The following is a 21,357-nucleotide window of genomic DNA, read 5'->3' on the forward strand; positions in this document are numbered from 1 at the left end:
TCACAGGTACCTAAGCTACATTATGCAAAGGTAGTCTGCCTGTCATTGTCATCTTGTCCCCCTTTGTTTACTGTTTATGCATATATATCTCCTCTCAACAGTTCTTTAGGACACCACGTTGTCTTGGGTTCCAAGAAATGCTGGTAACTTGGGTTTTTTTTTTACTAGCTGTATTTATGTGTAGTATAGTCTTTTGTTATGTGTTTATGTGTTATGTCGGGTATGCTGCTTATATGGCCTTTCTCATCCACCTATATGGCTAAAACTCTTGCCAGGCTTTCATCTTTCCTGTCTTGATAACTCCAGTATCTTTTTACTTCACAGATGTGGTCTGATCCCTTTTGTGGCTATTCACAGTGCTTCTGTTAAAATTGTTCTCCCAGCCCCTTGACAGTTTCTTTCTTTGCATCTTTCTTCCAGACTCCCCATTCTCCATCAGACATACCCTGCTTGCCTCTGCTTCAAAACTACAAATTATGTCTCTTCTACTAGCAGTATGCTGGATAGAAGTTTTACTATTTAGAACTTGCTGACAAGACCTTCTCAAAAAACCCCAAAGCAATTTCACTATCTCTTTTTAGATCCCTTCTTAAAATTAGCTGTTCCTAAAGGAAACTCTTACAAAAAATAGGCTTCTGTTAAGCTGCATCTAAAGGTCTTCCTGAACATTTAGATAGTTTCTTGTGTAGTAAATACTCCATAAAGTCCTTAGGAGAGGGCTCTTATTTTTCCTTCTACATTTAAACAGTAGCTAGTTCAAGAATGTCCCAATCCCAGAGTAGCCTTCCCAGACAGCAGCTTTATAAATAATTTCACTGAAAATCTCCAGCAGTATCCAGACAGCTGATGTGCTCTCCAAACTCCTTTCCTCAATGCATGGCAATAAAAGGTTAGTAGCAGTGGAACTGTGGTAGTAAAAACCCTGGACCTTTCACATATGGAGATTCTTCCCCCCTTTTTTCACACAGGCGAGCTTTAATTCAGTCCAGCTTCAAAAATATAAGGACAACTCAGTGCTCAGAATCGTTAAAGTAATTTGCTTTGATTTTTTGTCAGTTGTTGGTTTTTTGTGTTGTTGTTCTGAGATTTTATGTGGTCTACTTGCCAGTTCATACTGGAAATTGCAGTAGTTTTTCCCAGAAGATGATTCTTACTTCAGCAAGTCAAATATTTATATGGTATTTTCTCCACTGTGTAATGACAGCATTGTATGTAGCATTTTTTAGAGATGAGGCACTTTTTAAGTGCCAGACTTGCATAATCTGGAAAATTCTGAATTCTCCTGTGTTTCATTACATTACTGTTTATTCTTTTCTTGAAGTGGCAAAATATTTGCTCTAGCTTGATGAGCTCCTCCCCACACTTTCAAAAAAATTGTTTGGGTGTAGAAAATGTCAGCTCTCCGGCAGCAAAGCTAATCTGAGTTTTATTCATCTATTATATTACTTTATTAATATTACAAATCATGGAATCATTTAGGTTAGAAAACACCTTTAAGATTTTAAAGTCCAACCATAAACCTAACACTGCCAGGTCTACTACTAAACCATGTCTCTAAGCACCACCATCTAAGTGTCTTTTAAATACCTCCAGGGATGATGATGCAACCACTTCCCTGGGCAGCCTGGTCCAGTGCTTGATAACACTTTCAATAAAGAAAGTTTTCGGAATATCCAATCTAAACCTCCCCTGGTGCAACTTGTGGCCGTTTCCTCTCATCCTATCACCTGCTACTTAGGAGAAGAGACCAACACCCACCTCACTACAAGCTCCTTTCAGGTAGTTGTAGAGAGCGATAAGGTGTCCCCTCGGCCTCCTCTTCTCTAGACTAAAAAACCCCAGTTCCCTCAGCCGCTCCTCATAAGTCTTGTGCTCTAGACAATTCACCAGCTTCATTGCTCTTCTCTGGAAGAGCCCTCCAGCACCTCAATGTCTTTCTTGTACTGAGAGGCCCAACACTGAGCACGGTATTTGAGGTGTGGCCTCACCACACCACATCACATTTTCACAGTCATGCACTTTGTAGCTGTTTACTTTAATGAATAATGGCTAAGGATAAGCAAGGTGGAGCATCTCTTAGGCATTGGGAACCTGGAGTCGCTCTTTGGCATGTTCTTAGTATCTAGGAAAACATGAAGGCGAACAAGTAAAGCAGGGTTTTGAATCTGAGGCTCAGAAGTCTTGCTCTAGTAGAGTTGCGTGAAAAGCGAATGCAAAGTGGGACCACCTCTTTTTCATTCAGCTTTGGGTTTTTTGAGGGCCAGGTCTCAGCACCTCTCTAACAGACCTCACTGGCAAGGCAGGTCACTCACTAGTTTGAGAATCTCAAAGGATCTTTAGACAAACAGCACCTGCATTACTTAGTGCTGGACAAGCAAGAAGCTTTATGGATGCAAATTAAGTGTTTTAGGACTCTAAGGCAGCAGCTCTGAGGATTCAGATTTTCAACATAAGTAGAACTCTCCTAAGTCCTTTCATAGATCTGTGCCTGATTCTTTTTGTTCCACAGAATACTACTTGCTACTTCATTTTGGGAAAATAAAAGAACACTATCTCAAGTGGCTAATACAGTATTCTAAATGATCCACACTTTGCAGTATAAATGTAAAATCCAGACATATACAGAAAACAGAAGTTACTTTATAACATTTATTATCAGACAAGTATCACATAGAACACAGAGATGAAGGTCCTATAGTTTAAGGGGTAACCACTTTGGGAAAGAGCTTACCATACAGATTAAAAACAAGACTTTAAAAAGTATATGGAAAAAAAAAAAGCTTTGCAAATGTATTTTAAAGTTAAGATTTTCAAAGCCACATTGGCAATTAGGCTTACACTGATTTGCAACGCAGCTTCTATTTCCTTTATGCAGCCTTAAAGATCTCAGTTCTCATATTCTAAAAGAACAAAAAATAAAATTTAGCATTCTGGATTAGCGAAAAAATAATAAGTAAAGTAAAAAGTAGAGTAAAAAAGATGATTTCGCAGACAGGAATGGGAAAGATGGAATTACCGGCCTACTAAACAGTTTCAGAGCTCCTAATATTGTTAACTTGATTTCTGTCAATAGCCTGCTCTGTGTCAACAGTGGGCACTGGGTTGGGAATGTGTTCTAGTGGGACAAGAACGTTCTGGAGGAAATTCAGTGTCGCTGACGCTTTGACTTATTTGTAACTTTTTAACAGATATTTTAATATTTTTAAACATATATATTAAATGGATTGTTGAAGATTAATAAAGCAATCAGATTTACTGAAACTTGGAGAGTGTAAACTGGCTAAAAATAACCTAGAGGTATCAAATTAAATGACAGCAGCCCTAAAAATCTATGAGACTATTTTTTTCAATTCTAGTTTATAATAGTAATAGGGACATCAGCGCAGGGTGTTTCCTTGGGATTAATGTCCTGCTGTCACTGGGGTATGCTTTCCTCATTGGATTTCCATTAAGAACAGTTATGTTGTGTAGTACAGGATAATGTTTAATATCACCATCATTGGGGGCTCAGGTATCCAGCTGAGATCGAACTTTTCGATATGTAGTGGAAAAGTCATACTACATCATCAACTGGTACTCCAAAAAGAGTTGTTATTAACATTTCTCATAGATAAATTCCTTTATTGTTTAAATTTGACTATATATTAGATGGTGACACCTGACTAGTCTCTGTCACTGAAGACAATGGTAAAGCCAGAATGACATTTTTGAATGACAAAAAATTACAAGCTGGTTAGAGTCTGATCTCAGTTTTACCAGTCTAAAATGCAGAGTAACTTCTGTGATTTAGAAGTGGAATTTCTCTTAGTTCTAATCTGTAAAACTAAGAACAGACTCTGATGTCATGTTCAGGATAACAAAAGCAATTTTATTTAAAACGTAAATCTAAAAAATATAAACACATTAAATACTCTGCTTGTGATATATCTAAAGAAATACAATATAAAGTAAATTCCCAATTTTTTTAGTGCATGCCTGAGTATATCCCGTATTACGATTAATTTATTGAATTATTCTCCTGAGAGTAAACTCTTGGCTGGTATAAAGTACCATAGTTCTATTAATTTTACAAACATCAGAAAACTTACTCCAGTTCAGAACTGCCCTTTGATTTCTGGTTTTCAAAATAGTCTCTAGATGAACTTTTTGTGTAGTTTGGAGAAGATGACAAGAAACCAAACTTTGGGATGACTAGAAAATTATAACTGAAAATGAAATAAATTCTTTCTGTTTTAAAATTATTTAAAGTTATTGTAAAGTCATTTAAAGTGAATGGAGCCTTGCATTTTGCATGGTTGTGTTTAGTAGGAAATCACTGAAAAATGATAATTGATGACCACTTTAATGTATCACCTTCACTACAAATATGCAACTTTTAAAGAAAAGAGAAGCCAGTGTGTTTTAAAAGTTAATTGACAATAGGAAACTATTTCTATGCATGTTTTATATGTGTTAGAGGAGGTACAAGTACAGATTCTTGTAGTTTATTTAAACCGGCAGTTTCTTGCATAATCCAAATATATGTCTGCACTTAGTTGGATTTATGTTTGAAAAATCAGGCCTTTGCCATTTTAGTATTACCAAAATGTATTAAGTAGTTCATGAATTTTTTTTTTTTAAAAGGCATAGTATTCTGAGTTTGCTGTTCTCCTCTGCTGGATGAGGGTTTACATCTCAATGATTAAATCAGCACCATTGTACAATCCAATCTTCAGCTTTATTTCCCTTTTCAGTACAGCTGAGACTTGAACAGTATGTGAACTAAGACCAGGTTCTCTAAGTCTCCTACTGTACTAAACTTCATAGCAAACTTAGACCTCCTATGTCAATGAAAGACTCCTGAATCCAATTTTGTCCAGTTCATCTGCAACTTTGTACAGACAGTAAGAAGAGACATACTGAAAGTATTTAATAATGTGTAAGAAACAATGCTCAAGACCAGGATGATGTCTACACTGCCTATTTAAAGAATTATCATGACTAAATGATCATGACTTACATTAAAATACTTTCAACTGAGTAAGAAGAGTATCTCTGGTCAAAACTGCAAGCAGGTTTGGGCAATTATTTCTAAAAGGCATATGTTCACTTCCATTACTGTTGACTTTGAGACAATTGCAAATCAGGATAGTGGGACCACAGTCAGTTTTTTAAGAACTAATTCCTTAAAGCAAACATATTTGCACTGGGGATAAAAAGACTAACTTCACTGCAGGGTCTTGAATTGTTGTATTTTTTTAAATGGAGAGGAAGTGAGTTCATCAATCAAGAAGACCCTCAGATGGATAAATTATTTTAGAACAATTGGTGGCTAACTGCTAGGCAGCTTATGTAAATACATCCACAAATACTTAGGACCATTGGAGAATTCTGTGATGACCTATTTGCTTCCCTCTTAATGTAATAAACTAACTACACTTCAGAAAATCTACAGGTTGGTAAAGTATCTGAAAACAATTTGTAATTAGCTCTCAGGCTGTTTGTTTAGCAGCACTTTATCTGCCACTCAGATCTTCTGTACTAATGTGACTTCAGAAACATCTTAGAGGAGTATAGCTGAGGGCAAAATGTAGCTAAGTATGTGAATGCACGTAGCTGTTTAAATGATTTTTTCAAAATCTGTAGTTAGAAGAGCACAGTTGTCAATTTATGTGTTGTGTTTATGGAAAAGGTATTGAATGCATTGGGGTTTTTTAGTAACTAGATTGGAAACATACAAAATTTTAAAAATCTGCCACAGGCTCTAACAAGAAGTAAATTCCTTTTTTTCAAGATATCTCAAGATTCTTGCTAGAATACTCATCTTGGATAGCATTACCTTATTATATAACTAATTGTAATGTTTCCTGTTCACTGATGAGGATTTAGCAGTGCACTTTGAAGTGTGACTTTGTTGCCTCACTGTCATTGTGAATTGTTAAATATCTGTCTCATTTGGAGACCTTATCTAGAATTTTGAATACAGCTAACATTTAAAAGTTGATAGAATAAAACAATTCACTGAGAAATATTAGAGCATGCCACAGAGCTGATAGTAGAACTGCCTTTGTTTAAACATTCTACAAAATTAGACAAATTAGTCTTAATAATGTCTTCTTAAGCTTACATTATCTTTTCTCTTGAAAAATAAACAGCTAAAAGCATTGTCCTCCGCTACCGGCAGATGACAATTATTCAGAAGAGTCTTTCCTTTGGAATTCTTTGTGATGTTTCAATAGAATACTTGAACAGTTGAATAGGAAACAGGTTTTTATATGATGGCATTTTATGTTCAGTATTCACATGATACATTTATTTAAAAGAAGCTGAAAAGAATAAGAACCTGCTTAATACTGTAAATTAAGCATAAGTGTTACATACTCTCTCTGAATGCCTGTCTTATCTTCCCCCTGACAGGTTGATAATGTATGGTTTTGTGAAGGCCATGGTACACCTTGGCCAGTTAAAGGGATGGGAATTCCACTTCACTGACTGTTTATTTTTTGGATCACTGATGTCCGCCACAGATCCAGGTAATCTTTTAAAATAAATTACATTTTCAAAAGTCAGAATAGTAAATAAGAACATAAAAACTGCATGTGCCATAGAAATGTTCAAAGTCTCTGGTCTTGACATTTTATTCTCATATCTGTTAAATGCCTGATAGTCTGATAATAATAAATCAGATTGGTTCCAAAGATCTCCTGTGTTTGTTTTAGTAACTGGTTTACCTAAGTTTAACTCACTAACTTTATGAATGAAGCTGCTGGGGAGATGGGAAAAATGTTGTTCTCCAATCCTCAGGACACCTATCTGTTCATTGCTGATATAAGAACTGCTGTAACGTTGGAGCCTCATGGTTAATAATTTAGCCATTGCATTCATGTGTGATCTAACCTAGTTTAAAGATATAGGGAACCTAGCTTTGAGATTTGCCCATATAAATACTGTTTATAAGGTATCAGTTTACAATTTGAATGCAGTGTTTCATGATAAGTTCAACTCTAAAAGGACAGATGCCAACAGGTTGACTTAAATTTCTAGATCTGAGATTTAAAGCCTAAATTTACAGTAATTAGCAAAGCCTGGGAAACAGACTCAGTGAATTTTGGAATCACAGAATTACAGGACCATTTAGATTTGAAGGGACTTCTGGAGGTCTTCTAGTCCAACCTCCTAATCAAAACAGAGCTAACCTCACCGTTAGCCTAGGTTTCATAGATTTGTTCAGGTTTTGCTACATTGAAAGTGTTAGTAAGAGTACTCTGATATTTAAAGGCAGGTATTGCTTTTTTGCATCTGTGGGACAATAGTGAAGGAGGAGGTGAAAAAGAACTTTTTGATGTGTTATCTACAAAGAGACAAAGTACAAAGTCTGCAAGGGGTACACTGGATTTTTGCAAAATTTTCAGTCAAGCTGTTACAGGAGGTGGAATAGAAAGCACATTGTGATGCACATGACATGCTACATTAGCATTAACTACCCATGAGAAGCTTCTCTGAGAAACTTATGAATAAATCTTTCAAATTTATGGCTATTAAAAGAAATGACAAAGAGCAATTGTTCTACAAATTTGTTCCATTCTTTAAACGAACCCTCAATATTTAACAAAAGACTTTGAGCTTGTGATTTATCATTTTGATGGCTTAAAAACACAGAGTAAAACATTTTACTTCCAGAAAACTGATTGTTGCAAGATTGCTGTAAAAGCTGCATCAAATTGTTATTCTCAAATTAATCCAAGCATCCAATATGCTGCCACTTATAAAATTACCCAACTACTTTAATAAGATTCAGCATATGATTGGAGCCTATCCTTGGAGCAAGAGAAAAACACAGAAATTGAAAGCACAAAGAAAACCTAGCAAAATAAATTCCTTATGGAATAAAAGGTTGCTTACAACTTCCAAGTACATTTCTTGATTATGCTATGAATAGAGTTTTGCAGTTGGCTTAGTTTCTTTTCCTATTTTCCAGTCCAATACTATTTAGTTTCAGAAATTTACATATTGACTTATGAGCAGAAATACATAAGACAAATGCACTGATTTTGATTATAATAGTATATAAATCACCCACTGATTAATCTGGAGCAATCATAAGAAAAAAAAAAAAAGAAGCTCCTCTTGCACCGGAAGGAATAAGAAGTGGCAAGGATTACTTTTCCCAGATTTTTAAATAGGCTTAAAAACCAACACTCCAGTTGAGAAAACTACTTTTAGTGTGACAAATTATCATTGATTAATAGCATTTGTAATTATTCTTCTGTTTATATGGAGTTATAGAGTGTCTGTGCATGTCCAAGAGTTTTTAATGTTCAGTCTTGCTCCGTTATCTATTCACAATGTTCTAAGCTGTTTCATGTTTTTACTGATCTTACCTGTAAATTTCAGTCCCTCAAAGACTTAGAGTTTTGAATGACATTTTTGCTTAATGAAATGGTAGAAATCACTAAAAATATTTCACTGTAATGTAGGATTTGCTGGTGAATTATAATCTCAAGCCATGTAAAAAGCTCATTGGAATTCCAAAATCAGTTAAAATATGGTCTCCTGGAGGACTGATATGTACTAGGGCATAATATAATCAGCCTAATGAATTTATATTAATATAATAATAACTCATACTTTGAATTATACTATATTATCCCTTATAAACGTAAATTATTTGTATTGAAATAATCAGTCTAATGATTGCTCGGAACAATCCCATGCACAAATGTAGGCTGGGCAGAGAACGGATTGAAAGCAGCCCTGAGGAGAAGGATTTGGGGGTGTTGGTTGATGAGAAGATCAACATGACCCGACAATGTGCACTTGCAGCCCAGAAAGCAAACCGTATCTTGGGCTGCATCAAAAAAAGCGTGGCCAGCAGGTCAAGGGAGGTGATTCTCCCCCTCTACCGTGCTCTCATGAGACCCCACCTGGAGTGCTGCATTCAGCTCTGAGGCCCCAACATAAAAAGGCCATGGAGCTGTTGGAGTGACAGCCACAGAGATAATCAGAGGGCTGGAGCACCGCTCCTATGAAGACAGGCTGACAGAGTTGGGGTTGTTCAGCCTGCAGAAGAGAAGGCTTTAGGGAAACCATTATAGCAACCTTCCAGTACCTGAAAGGGGCCTACAAGAAAGCTGGAGAGGGACTTTTTACAAGGGCCTGTTGTGACAGGACAAGGGCTGATGGCTTTAAACTGAAAGAAGGTAGACTTTGATTAGATATAAGGAAGAAATTCTTCACTACGAGGGTGGTGAAGCAATGGAACAGGTTGCCCAGAGAAGATGTGGATGCTCCATCCCTGGAAGTGTTCAAGGCCAGGTTGGATGGGGCTTTGAGCAACCTGGTCTAGTGGAAGGTGTCCCTGCCCATGGCAGGGGGGTTGGAACTATAGATGATCTTTTAAGGTGCCTTCCAACCCAAACCGTTCTATGATTCTGTATGTAATGTCTAGCTTTTAAAAAAAAAAAAGAAATCTTTGGTAAAATGTTGTTAGTATCACAGAAATAGGATAGAATAATAAATCACCATACTAAGATGAAATAATAAATTCCTGTCAGATTTGCTACCTGATTTTTCATTTAATTCTTCACTGTGTAGTATTATAAGCTCATTTCAAAAAGAGATTTAATTTCCCTTGGCTGTGGAAAGCAATTAAGCCTCAAAAGATGTTAAAAAACCGATCTGTTGACTTGACAGAAGTTGTTTTGATTGCGTTCCGTATTTGTAATAGTAAAGATGACTGGTAGATGCTTGCATGTTAAATGAAGTATTTTACCACCACGGCAGCAAACAAATTTATGCCAGCCAAAAGTTACTAATGTTGTTAGGAAGAAGGAAATGATGTCATAGCACTCTGTAGTTTTTAGTTTTGAAGAGTATTTGGAGATTTTTAATATAGAGATGTTTGCATAAAATTAGTTCAGAATTGCTGTTATATGCTATGGGTTCCCTGATATAGAAAACTAGCACTTAAAATAAGATTAAGAAATTAATTTATGCCTGGATATACTTGGGACTGTGTTTTGCATTACAGGTTGTGATCCCTAAATATATGTGATATTTAGGGGTGCTTCAAAAACTCTCATGTTTCTGGAAAGAAAAGGTAGAGACTGTAGGGACAAAGGAAGGTTACTTTCAAGTGAATTATTCATTTTACAAGAAATATTTCCTTCTAGTAATTTATCATTATCAGCAGAAAATAATTCTCATTTCAAGACTTCAGGTGAGAGGTTCAATTTCTAAGAAATAGAATTTTAAAATTCCCAAATTCTACCTCCGTTAGTCTTTGGTTTAAAATGTCAGACCAGTATTTATATTTTGATTTATTCTGATCAATAGGTATCCTTTATCATGTAGTTGGGGAAATAATCTCTTCTTGTTATTTCATCTGCGTAAAACAACACAGATTTCACTGTTTCACTGCTGAAAGTGTTTTCCTTGCGTTAGTATTGTACCGTTAGTATTAGTTTTGATTTCTAATATAACCCGACTCTGGAAGTTTTTTTGTGTGATCCCTTCAAAGGGGATGGAGTAGTTCCTCCCTGTGTTCTGGTACATTTGTCACTCATCAAGAGCAGCAAAGAGACTGTGGAAAAGGTGCTGGTGTGGGGAGTGGAGCCCCCAGCCCTTGGTGCTTGAGTATCGGAAACCTGCAAAAGGAAACTGCCTCATGTGTGAGCACAGATAAGGATATTCTGACAACTGTCCCCTGTGATTGAAAAGCAGACACAGGGATAAGCCCCAGCAATAGGCTGCTTCAGGGTACCAGTGGTTGTAATGGAATAAGGTGAATGACAGAACAAAACTGGCACATGAATGAAAAGATATGCCCTCTGCCTTAGCCACCAAAAAATAACCGAAAAGTACAACTTTGGCAGTTTGTCTTAGGTGTTGTTATGAACACATTCTGTGAAATGACCTTCCAATCCAAAGGTATTTCATGTATCTTTAGCACTTCTTTTTTTTTTTTTTAACTTTTGACATTTCAAGCATAGAAAACAGGTTTACCTTCACAAGGTTTGCTGAAGCACAGCTATTTCTGAGCTATATGAACTCCCTTACCTTTGGTCATACTGATAATCACAAGGCTCTTCTCTATTTGAAGTTACTATGGTTACAGCTGAACTGAAGATGTGAGTTGCACTGCTGCTGTTATTGATAAAATTGGGTATTTATCAGAAAGACCAGTTTCTGTTTCTCATAAAATCAAAGGATTTTGCATTAGGTATAATTTATAAATACAGCAAGGTAAAACATTTTGTACACTGGTTATATAAGACTGTTTATAAATGTGCTTTTAATTAAAATATTTTTATGCTTTCTTCTTATTCACCACTGAACTAATCTGTGAGTGTCATGACTGATTAGTAGGGAAAGGAGACTATAATTAAAATTAGAATTGTTATTTTTAGAGAAAAATAGATGGGAAATATAAGTGAGATTTCTCTCATTTTCTTCCCATTTGATACTACCCTTCTAAAAGAATTTAGGCCCATGAGCTATGAAAGAAATTAATAGTTCTAGTCAGAAGACTCAGGTACAATAATACCCGTAGTTTATATAATGATCTCATTTATTTTCTGAGCTTCCTAATTCTTTTCAAACATAACAGTGAAGAAGCATTGGATACAGTTAGCTTAGGGATTGTTGTAGTTTGCTGATATTTCAGTTATACATACTTTTCACAGAAATTAATAACAAGCCAATTTGTTTCTACATATGTCAAAAGATATCTTTCACAAACCAGCTCCACAGACACTTGTTCTGACTAGGATACAACCAAAATCTAGGCTTAGCATCTAACAGATGTTACCTCAGTCAATGAAGTCAAAGAAGTGAATCAGATTTCTGATGACACAAGTACTGAGAAAATTTTAGGTGCTTCATTATTTCAGGCTTCCCATCACTGAATTTTTTAATGACGTTCACGGCCCTTTATGAGTCAGGAGCTCTGATACATGTTTTTTCTATTTGTTTCAGCTTTCTACTGCCACAGAAGATGTTTCCTATCCCCCAATTATATGTCCTTCCAGCCATCTAGTTCTTCACCAGCTATCTCTTGCCTCGTATGCTTAGATTGACATAAGAGATGAAGAGATGCTGTGTACTTTAATGAAAAGTAGCTTGGTATTTTTATAATACATATCGTAGCTAATGATTTATACAAGTGGTATAATTCTGTGGTAGTTACCACGCAAAAAACAAGCCCTACTTACTGTTCCTCAAAAGTGCCTTTAGAAAGCCAGAGAGGCCATACTTACTGCAATTTAGTGTCTATGATCTTTACTTAGATATGAAAGTTCTCACAGATTAGATCTGATACTGTTGCATACGACAGCACATACTGCAGTTTTAAATCGATTCTCTTGAGTTTTAAAGTCATCCATCAGAAAAAAACCATGATGTGACTACTTTGGACAATGATGACTATTCATAGAGTATTATTCTATCCAGAGAATAATTTGAATTAACTTTCTTCCATAACACAGTATCACGTCCCTTTTAATATGCCCATTCTGAACTGTATCCATAGATTCTCATAATTAATGAAGGCAGATGTGATCTTGAGGAAATGACTAGACGGTGGTTGGCAAAACAAGGAGAAAATTTTTTACTGAACTCTTAAACAGGGTGGATGTGCTAAAGATTATGCAGTTCTCTTCTTATGCAGACAGTATTTAACATTTTCATTAATGAGTTGGCTAGTGCAATAGAGGATGCTTCTTTAATGTATCATACTATGCTAAGAGGAGATTGCAAACACTTTGAAGGACATGATTAGAACTCAATATGATTCTTGCAGTGATTTAAAATCAACAAGGATAAATGCTACACTTAGAAAAAATCAACCTCATAGATAGAAGATAAGAAATGAGCATTCACTGTTGAAAAGGACTTCAAGTTTATAACCTGAAAATGAGTCATCAATACCAACACATAGCGAAAAAAGAAAACAGGATTTATTAACACATGTTCTACAGCATCTTTTCACTCTGTTTCTTGACAGCAAGTGTCAACTACCAGTACTTGGATCTGATTTTGGGCACTGTATTTCAAGAAAGATATGGACTGATTAGAAGTAATTAGAGAGCTAGAAAACATTACTGAAAGGAGAAGATTGAAAGAAGTGAGTCAGTTTAGGGAGGAGATGACTGAAATGAGTCTTTGAATAGGCAAAATGTTGCTGGAAAGAAAAAGGGAATAAACGTGACAAATTATTCATGTCTCATTAGGCTAGGAATGGAAATTACAGACTTGAAGAGCAGGAGGGGAGATTTAGGTTAGACATTCAGGAATAACTGCATTTATAAATTGTATGAATACTAAAGAGTGGGTTAGTCTCCCTTGGGATTTGTAGAATCAGCAACACTTCAGTTCTTTAAAAACAGATCAGATAAATATCCGTTCAGCAGTGGTATGGCTGAAGCTTGCTGTGTCTGGGGCCAGACAAACACAGGGACAGAGCAGATACTGGTAGTGGTCTTCCTCCAGAGACCAGAATTCTTCAGTCAGGGACAGGCACTGCTGTAAAGAAGATCCAATAACCTCCGTTGGGAATGGAAGAAACATTTGAAATGGAAGATACTTTCTGAGAACTGGGTGAACTGGGGAGTCTCTCCCAGAAGAGGCAATTGATGCATTGCTGTGTTGCTTTTTTATTCTTTTGCTTTTCATTTGAAAATGTTTTAAGTCAGATTTTTGGGGTAGAGATGTGAGAGAGAGCAAGAAAAGAAAGCTGTTGTTTTCTTAGGAGGAAAGAGGAAGGAGAGGAATGTGTAGGCATCTGTCTAATTGGCTTGGCCTGCTGTACATACATACCAACAGTACTTTGGACTTTGATTACTATTTTCTTTTCCTTCTATCATTATTGCAGGGACTATTAATGTGAGCCCAAACTAATTAGCTAATAAGCAAAAGCTGGAAGTGGTGAATAGTTTTAGAAAACAAGTCTGTTGTTATGCCAATGACATCAAAAAATGGGAGACTAAATTGGGTCCACATTTAGCTCATTAAGGCAGCATTGCTAATCAAGCAAAAACCTGAATATAGATATTGGTGAACCAAGAAAATATCTTTTTCCAATAAAACATCTTCCTACACTTTTGAGCTGTTCTGGGGAAAGAACTCTTTTCCTACTTTAAATTATAACTGCACTGGGAGTAGATGGGAGAGGTTACCAGGATGGTTAAATATAACTACCCAATTTAAATATAGCTATATCAGCAAATGTTCAGCTACACACATCTAAAATGTCTTCTGTAGAATAACACTTACAAAATTCTTCAAAGATAACACATCAACAGAGATCACTTTGACATAAAATCTCACAGGGGAACCGAGAATCTATTTTGGGTTTATAAACTGATTTTTAGATTACAGAGATATTTAAGTACCATTTAGAAAACCTTATCAGTAATGATTGCAAAGTTCCAAGAAATCTTATTAAAACAAAGCAAAATCACCTGTTCATGTTTTTGTGTGAATTATCAGCAGTCATCTCGATGTAAAAGTATATAGTTTTCATTTCTGAAATGTCAGTTGTTAACATGTATCCCGGAGGCACTCCTAATCTTTGGGATTCCTGAGCTATGAGGATTGAGCCAGTTGCACAATTCTATACTACAATGAGCCCCAGTGAAGCCGTAAGTTGCCATGTAATTTTTAACCATACAAATAACTGGGGACTTTGACATTAAATTGTTTGAAAAGAGAAAGCTCTGCTTCATCCATGCAAAGACTGAATAATAATATCAACACAGAAAATAGATAGCCTTCTTCATTTGGAGATTATGAAGTGCTGGGTAGATCTTGGCAAGGATTGTGATCCCCTGCTTACAGGTAAGGAAATTGAGGCAAAAAACAGCTAAGGTGTCCTTCAATATCTATAGGACATAATTACCTGAATATAAGCCAAGTATCTAAATGCCCCTGACGATGTGTCTAAACGATTTGCCCAACTTCAATTTAAATTCAACACGGTCTATTTTTTTTCTGTTGTGCTGGTAAGCTAAAAATCAAATATAGCATATAACTCAAGGAGAAGAAAGGGACTTAATGATATGATGAAGGAACCTTAAAATAGGTTACAAGCATCAGATATACTGATCTGGATGACAGGGCTTCATGACTACAGATATGCTACACTTGAGGTGAAAGTGATTATGCTGCTGGTGGGACAGGGTATAAGATTATTATGCATGTTCCTCAGTAAACACATATAACAGATAAGCATTTTTATATCCTTCTGAAAAGAGGTAAACTGCTACCCTCATCACACACAAAGTCTATGGCAAAACCTAAGCCTCCTCAGCACCCTTATTTCTTCTTGGTCACGAGATCAAAGTCCTTTATGCACAGAAAAATATGCTGTGCTATTTTCCTTTACACATGATTCTCTGTGTGAGACAGAAAGTTTCTTCCTAACTCAGTCGAAGCATCAAAACTCATAGACTTGCTGGATTTAAGGATCTTATATACTTCAGTTGATCCATTTTAACTTATTGTTATCCATTTAGGTAACAAATAGGACAGGACTTCTCAAAACCCATATTCTAACATTGCTTTATTTCTTGAACTGCCAGAGGAATATGAAAGTAACAAATGCACTTTGCTTTGTCCCCGTACAGTGACAGTCCTTGCTATTTTCCACGAGCTGCATGTGGATACAGATTTGTACACTTTGCTGTTTGGAGAGAGTGTCCTAAATGATGCTGTGGCTATCGTGCTGACACAGTAAGTCCACCCACCTCCATTCTTTACTTGGTGTGATAATTACAAGCTTTAATTGCTGATATAGTTCCAACTGATATAGACTGTGCAAGTATAGATATAACATTTGAAGTTTTCATTACAGAGGTGTAGTTCTGGAGTTGCTCTTCATATGTTAAACTCCAATATTGTTAATCGTAACTGCGTATCCAGAATGCAATTTTAGTTCATTTTCTTCAATCTAGAAAGCAGCGTATTCAGTAAAATGTGTAAATTTAATTTGCTTTCTTTTCTCATCTAAACAACATATCTTGAAAAAAATAATGCTAAATGAGCACCTAGGACATAAGGCAACTATAAAATTGGAGACAGGTTCTCTTTATTTGTGCAATCTGTTATTTCCAAGATTAAAAGCACAAAGTGGTACACAGTAGCTCAGTTTATCTACTTGTGCCTATTGAACCTGACAGAGCTTCTGCTTATAAAATTATATTAAAATTTTTTAGCCTTTTTGTTTTCAGGAACCCTCAAACAGATCACCAATGATGAGCCAAAATCACACAAGTATGTGCTGTCCTAAAAACACAGATGTTAAGTACATAATAAATAGGATCTCAAGTTAACTCTACTCTATATGTATTATATGATTCCTGGAGCTTTGCTAGAAATACAAATAATCCTCTGAGATAATCTTAAGAGTAACATAACTCTGCAAAATCAAATTCAGTTCTCCAGGATGCTTGGAGATGCTTCACAGTAAGCCCCTATTCAGTGCCACCTTTTTTCTTAAAATACAGTTCCTTGAACTAGGATTTATCCTATCTTCAGAAAAACAGTCTTTTACAGAGTTTAGAGTTGTTAAAAAATGAGCTTTATATTTTTTCTGAAACCCCATGGAGAAACTTATAACAGTTGACTTACAAAAAAACCCAAAGATAGTATTCCTATTTAGTTTACCATTCCCAGTCAATTACCTGTCTAGTTACATTCACTAAACTCCTGTATGTAAACGTGCATGCAAACTAAACATTGTTTCTAGGGGAAGCGCAATACTTTCAAATGCTGTCAAGTGTCTAAGCACAGCATTTCATGATTAGATACAGCAAGGCTGTCGCATTCAGTGACTGTGGTTGGAATGTGTCACTTAGCAGAGCACCTAGTACATCCCAGAATAAAATGCGCAAAAGGAAAACTAAGCAAAGAATAGAAACCTTAGTGGAGACAACAGATAGAAAAGCATTAAAGCAGCTGTTAGAATTGGAAAGAACCATGTAGGTGTCAGAAAGTCTGAGATTTTTTTCTCTGTCTCTTGGCTTTGTTTAATAAAGGCCTAGACATGTATAGCTCGTTTAGACTCTTCATCTGTTACTGCAAGGTTCCTATAGACTGCGGAACAGTTAGGTTACAAGCAACTCAAGGAGATCCAAAATACTTTAAGTGTCTGTAGTTTTCGGTTGCTGTGATGTCAAAGCACATGGTTCTCTTCAAAGATGCAACTCAACTGCAAAGCAAATCTAGAAAGAAATACCATCAGATAGTACATGATTCGTGAATTTCTAACTTCTACCCTTCCCAGTACTCAAGTCTAGGTTATGACCCTCAGCCTGCACACGGATACAGAAATCTATAGGAAGATGCAAACACTGGCTATCTCTTTCTCATGTTTTATTTTTGCTGTACATGGGAGATTACAACTCTTTTTTACTATAGAATCTCTTGGTGGTGGAAAATTAGTGTGTTTTTTTATATACTCAGTGTGACTGATACCCTGATTTCTCTAATTTATTTAGTAATTTGTAGAGACCAAAAAGAATCTATGACATCATCAGTTTTGCATTTCATTAATTTCTGTTTTAAATAATCAGCTTCTGCACAAATACAATGTTTCTGCAACCTAACGTGATCTTCCTTTCTGTAGCCTTTTAAGTAAAGCTATACTGTTAATAATGTCAGCTTCAGTGCATTAACACCCCCCACTAAACCAAACCAAGTTTAAATTAAGAATATTATTTTTCTGGCACTACTAAAGAACAACAAGGTTTTTTTCTCTGTAATACATACTACTTTTCAGGATGGTGCAAACACGTGCCTGTAATTACAGTAGTAGGGGACTGTTTTAAAAGGTGTGAAAATAATGTTTACAAATCTGGAAAAGCATTAATAAGTCATTTTGTACACTATGTAATGGTAAATAGAAATAGAATAAGAGAATACACAGTATCTTTCATCAACTAACAGAATAACCAAGCTAATGTCTGCAGGAGTGACTCGCTGCAGGAAAGGGAGGAAGAGAAAAGAGGGAAGGCCTTTATGGCTGGCTGTGGCAATTTGGCAAGGTAAAGGTAGTACGGCTGTCTGCCAACAAGGCTTTATATGTGATATCTCTCTTTTCCTTCAGCTTCTCCCTCCAACCTCTGTTTTTCCTGTGCTGATTATCATTTAGTTTAAGAACAACAACAGCAGGACCAGCTATTCCTACATTTTTCATACAGACTGAATGAGTCACATGAGGTGTGTGTTGCTGAAACAGTATGTACAGACGCGGCGGCCAGCTGCCCTCAGAAAATACTGATCAAGCACGCAAGTTCTCCAGGCCAAATTAGCAACTCTCCTACAGGCCATCTTGCCATACCAAACACCTGGGTGTTTGTGATAATTGTAAGATTTCATTTATACTGTGCTATTTTAAGATAATCGGTGCAGGGGGGATCACTGTGAATCAAACTGACGGCAGTGGCTGCAGAAATGCTGACAAGCTGTTGTGCATCTGGGAGAGCTCATACACACAAGGGCCTCTAGAAGCAAGGGTACTGTAGGTGTAAAAAGGGCTTTCTCCTATATAAGTAACTTGCAGAGTTGCTTACAACTTTTCATTGTTAGGACAAAAGTCTCCTTTTAATAAAAAGTCAGTGAAAATTCTCACAGAAAATAAACATTTTGGAAGAAAATGATGATTTAATTACCTAAAATGAGTCATTTTTGAGCCTATTTTACATGAAGGATTCAAGGTATTTCTGAAAAATAATGAAGAGCCCTATAAGACAATACTTATTAGATGACCAAACATGTCTGGGTTTACCCAGAAAAACCTATATGACTAATTATGCCACAACTAGTTCCTACATATGTTGTTTTCCAAGAAATTGACTTGGCACTTGTGTCCACTTTCTATGTCTATTTACAGCATAAGGTTTATCTGTAGAAGTATTTTATATATGCTAAAATTAAAACAAACAAATAAAACTTATATAGGAAAAAAAGATATTTGAGTTTCATCTGAGTGTGTTTAAATATATTTGCTTATAGGCTTTATGATTAGAGATCACTATTTGGAATTTAATTTTAGGCAACAGATTATGGCAACCTTATATGAAAAGATATTTCCAATCATATTTTTATTACAATTTTTAAGAAATAAATAATTCTCAGTTGCTCAGATATATTCTATTTCATCACCAAGAAGTTTACCTGAGTTTATTCTGTAGCTTCCAGAATGAAAGAATATCATTTAAGATTATGTTTCTTGTGTCGCTGTACCATAATATACACTGCATAGAATGACTTATTTTCCTTTCTTGGGGGTTGGTCTATGATGTAGTGAATATTTTCATAAAAGATTCCAGATTATAGCTTTTTTACCACTATTTGTATCCTCTAACTCCTCTTAACAACAAAATTTAGCTTACCAATGTTCCAGCACACATAAAGCTGTTCTCTTAGCTATATAGTTAACATTCTGCCACCCAATTCCCTGAACATCATAAAGCAGCAACTAGTTCAGCTCTGGATATGCAGAGGCATTTATGTTATAGGACACAACATTCAAGGTGATCTATTTCATTTGTAGATTTCAGACCCAGGAATGTTTATCGTTGCTTTGGTTTGTAGACAGTACTTTACAGACAAATACAAATCAAATACAAATATAAGTCTGCGTACTTAAGCACTTACTAGCTGTGGACCACATTCTAAAGATCAAAATTGAGAAACATCCTAGTAACTTCATTTGGAGTTGTGTGTGATGAAGACTGTAGAATCTGGCTGAAAAGTAAAAATTTATGGGTATTTTTGAGCAAATAAGATTAACCTCTGATTTCACTTTCATTCCTTTTTCATTGTTCTGTCTTCATATGATATAACACTTATTGAAGAAAACATCCATATATATTTTGAGTGCACATACTGGAGGTTTGGATTTGACATAGGTTTTGCATGTTTACAGAGAAATTCACTGAAGAAAGTGTGGAAGAAGTAGAAAAAACACTGAATAGCTTGAGATGTGTCTGAAAGTAGCTGAACAGGTCATTAACATTGAGACAGTATATTTAGCAGCGCTATTTAATCTTTCTCACGCTGAGTTCTCAGTGAGTGCAGGATGCGGAAAGCAGTAATGAATACTGATACGTGTTCCCTGCTAACAAATTATCTAAGAGCATTACACGAGACATATTTCCATTGTAGCCAATGTCAGAAGTGTTTGTCTCATCATTATGCAAAAGACATTACTTAATTTCTGTGCTGGCTCTGTACCATTGCTCAGTGGGCCTCATGAGTTTCATCCCCTTCCTAGAAGAGGTGATAGTATGGAAGTCACATGGGCAGCAAGGACATCAACATATAGCAGTGTCTTTCACAAGGAATCAAACATGTGAGTGGCAGCCAGGGAACCCAGGACATGTGACACTGTGACATGTGTGACATGTGGCAAGGAATGGATTTACTGGCTTTGTTATACGCAGCTAAGAACAGTTTGATACATGAATGAAGTGGCAATCCTGGAAATAAAAAGCATGGTTGAGGATCACATGGCAGTGAAGCCAGAGAACACAGAAACTAGCTGGCATATGAAATGAAGACCTCCCATGTCAAAATGCTCATTGCCCTAGAAGGCTTAGAAGTACAGGTATTTCTGGGCAGAGGAAAGTAATACTGCTAGCACAGTTTTCTTGTGAAGGTTGACTTGCCATTTTTAAGTAAAGCACCTGGTATGTAAAGGAAGAGATTATAACCTTGGAAGTTCAGAAGACGGTGAAGAGGAAAACAAACAAAAAATACGGGACGGTTTTGAAATGGATATCCTGCCTCTTCTGTAAAGTATTGGCTGTATAGGTTCCACAAAGTTCATTCATGCCTATTAGCAAAAATTAGGCAATGGAAGGCCTGGAATTTGATACAGTGAGGGTGTAAGGCTCCCTTTGCAGAAGCCCAGGACTAGCACTGAAAATCTAAATTCTTAGAACTAGGTAAGAACTGGAAGTGTAACAGATGCTGTTATTGTATGACCCCTTGCTGGTAAGAAAAGTATCATTGGTGAGATTTTTACTGATGCTCACAGGTGCAATATTGTTTCAGGAATTCAGTGAGCCTGTACTGGCCAGATAAGATAGTCTGGAATAAATAGGTAGCATTCCTTTTTGGGTTTGTTGTTTTGTTTGGGTTTTTTTTGTCCCCCCAAAATCTGTGCTCATAGAAGGGTACTGTAATCCCCTCTGCATAATAAGCTACTATGGATTCATTCAAAGATTACCAAGCAGTTTACCATGATGAAGAAATTTCATTTTCCAAAGTTTTTGGAATATAATTTTTCTCTAACAGTAGATCTATTTCAAGTCCATTTTTCATGATCTACCTACCACATATGACACCATATCTATGCTTGATAAATTAACTGTC

General features: G+C 36.1%; 1 protein-coding gene across 1 annotated transcript in view; it reads left to right on the top strand.

The window, feature by feature from the left end:
* The window catches only part of SLC9A9 (solute carrier family 9 member A9), a 222,819-nt gene that overhangs the window by 42,836 nt on the left and 158,626 nt on the right, over positions 1-21,357 (top strand). The window contains exons 5-6 of the mRNA XM_064457666.1: positions 6,397-6,512; positions 15,603-15,708. Coding sequence (XP_064313736.1) covers positions 6,397-6,512; positions 15,603-15,708 — 222 coding nt within the window. The remainder of the gene's footprint in view (positions 1-6,396; positions 6,513-15,602; positions 15,709-21,357) is intronic.

This window comes from Phalacrocorax carbo, chromosome 7 (assembly GCF_963921805.1).
Source record: "Phalacrocorax carbo chromosome 7, bPhaCar2.1, whole genome shotgun sequence".
Lineage (NCBI taxonomy): Eukaryota > Metazoa > Chordata > Aves > Suliformes > Phalacrocoracidae > Phalacrocorax > Phalacrocorax carbo.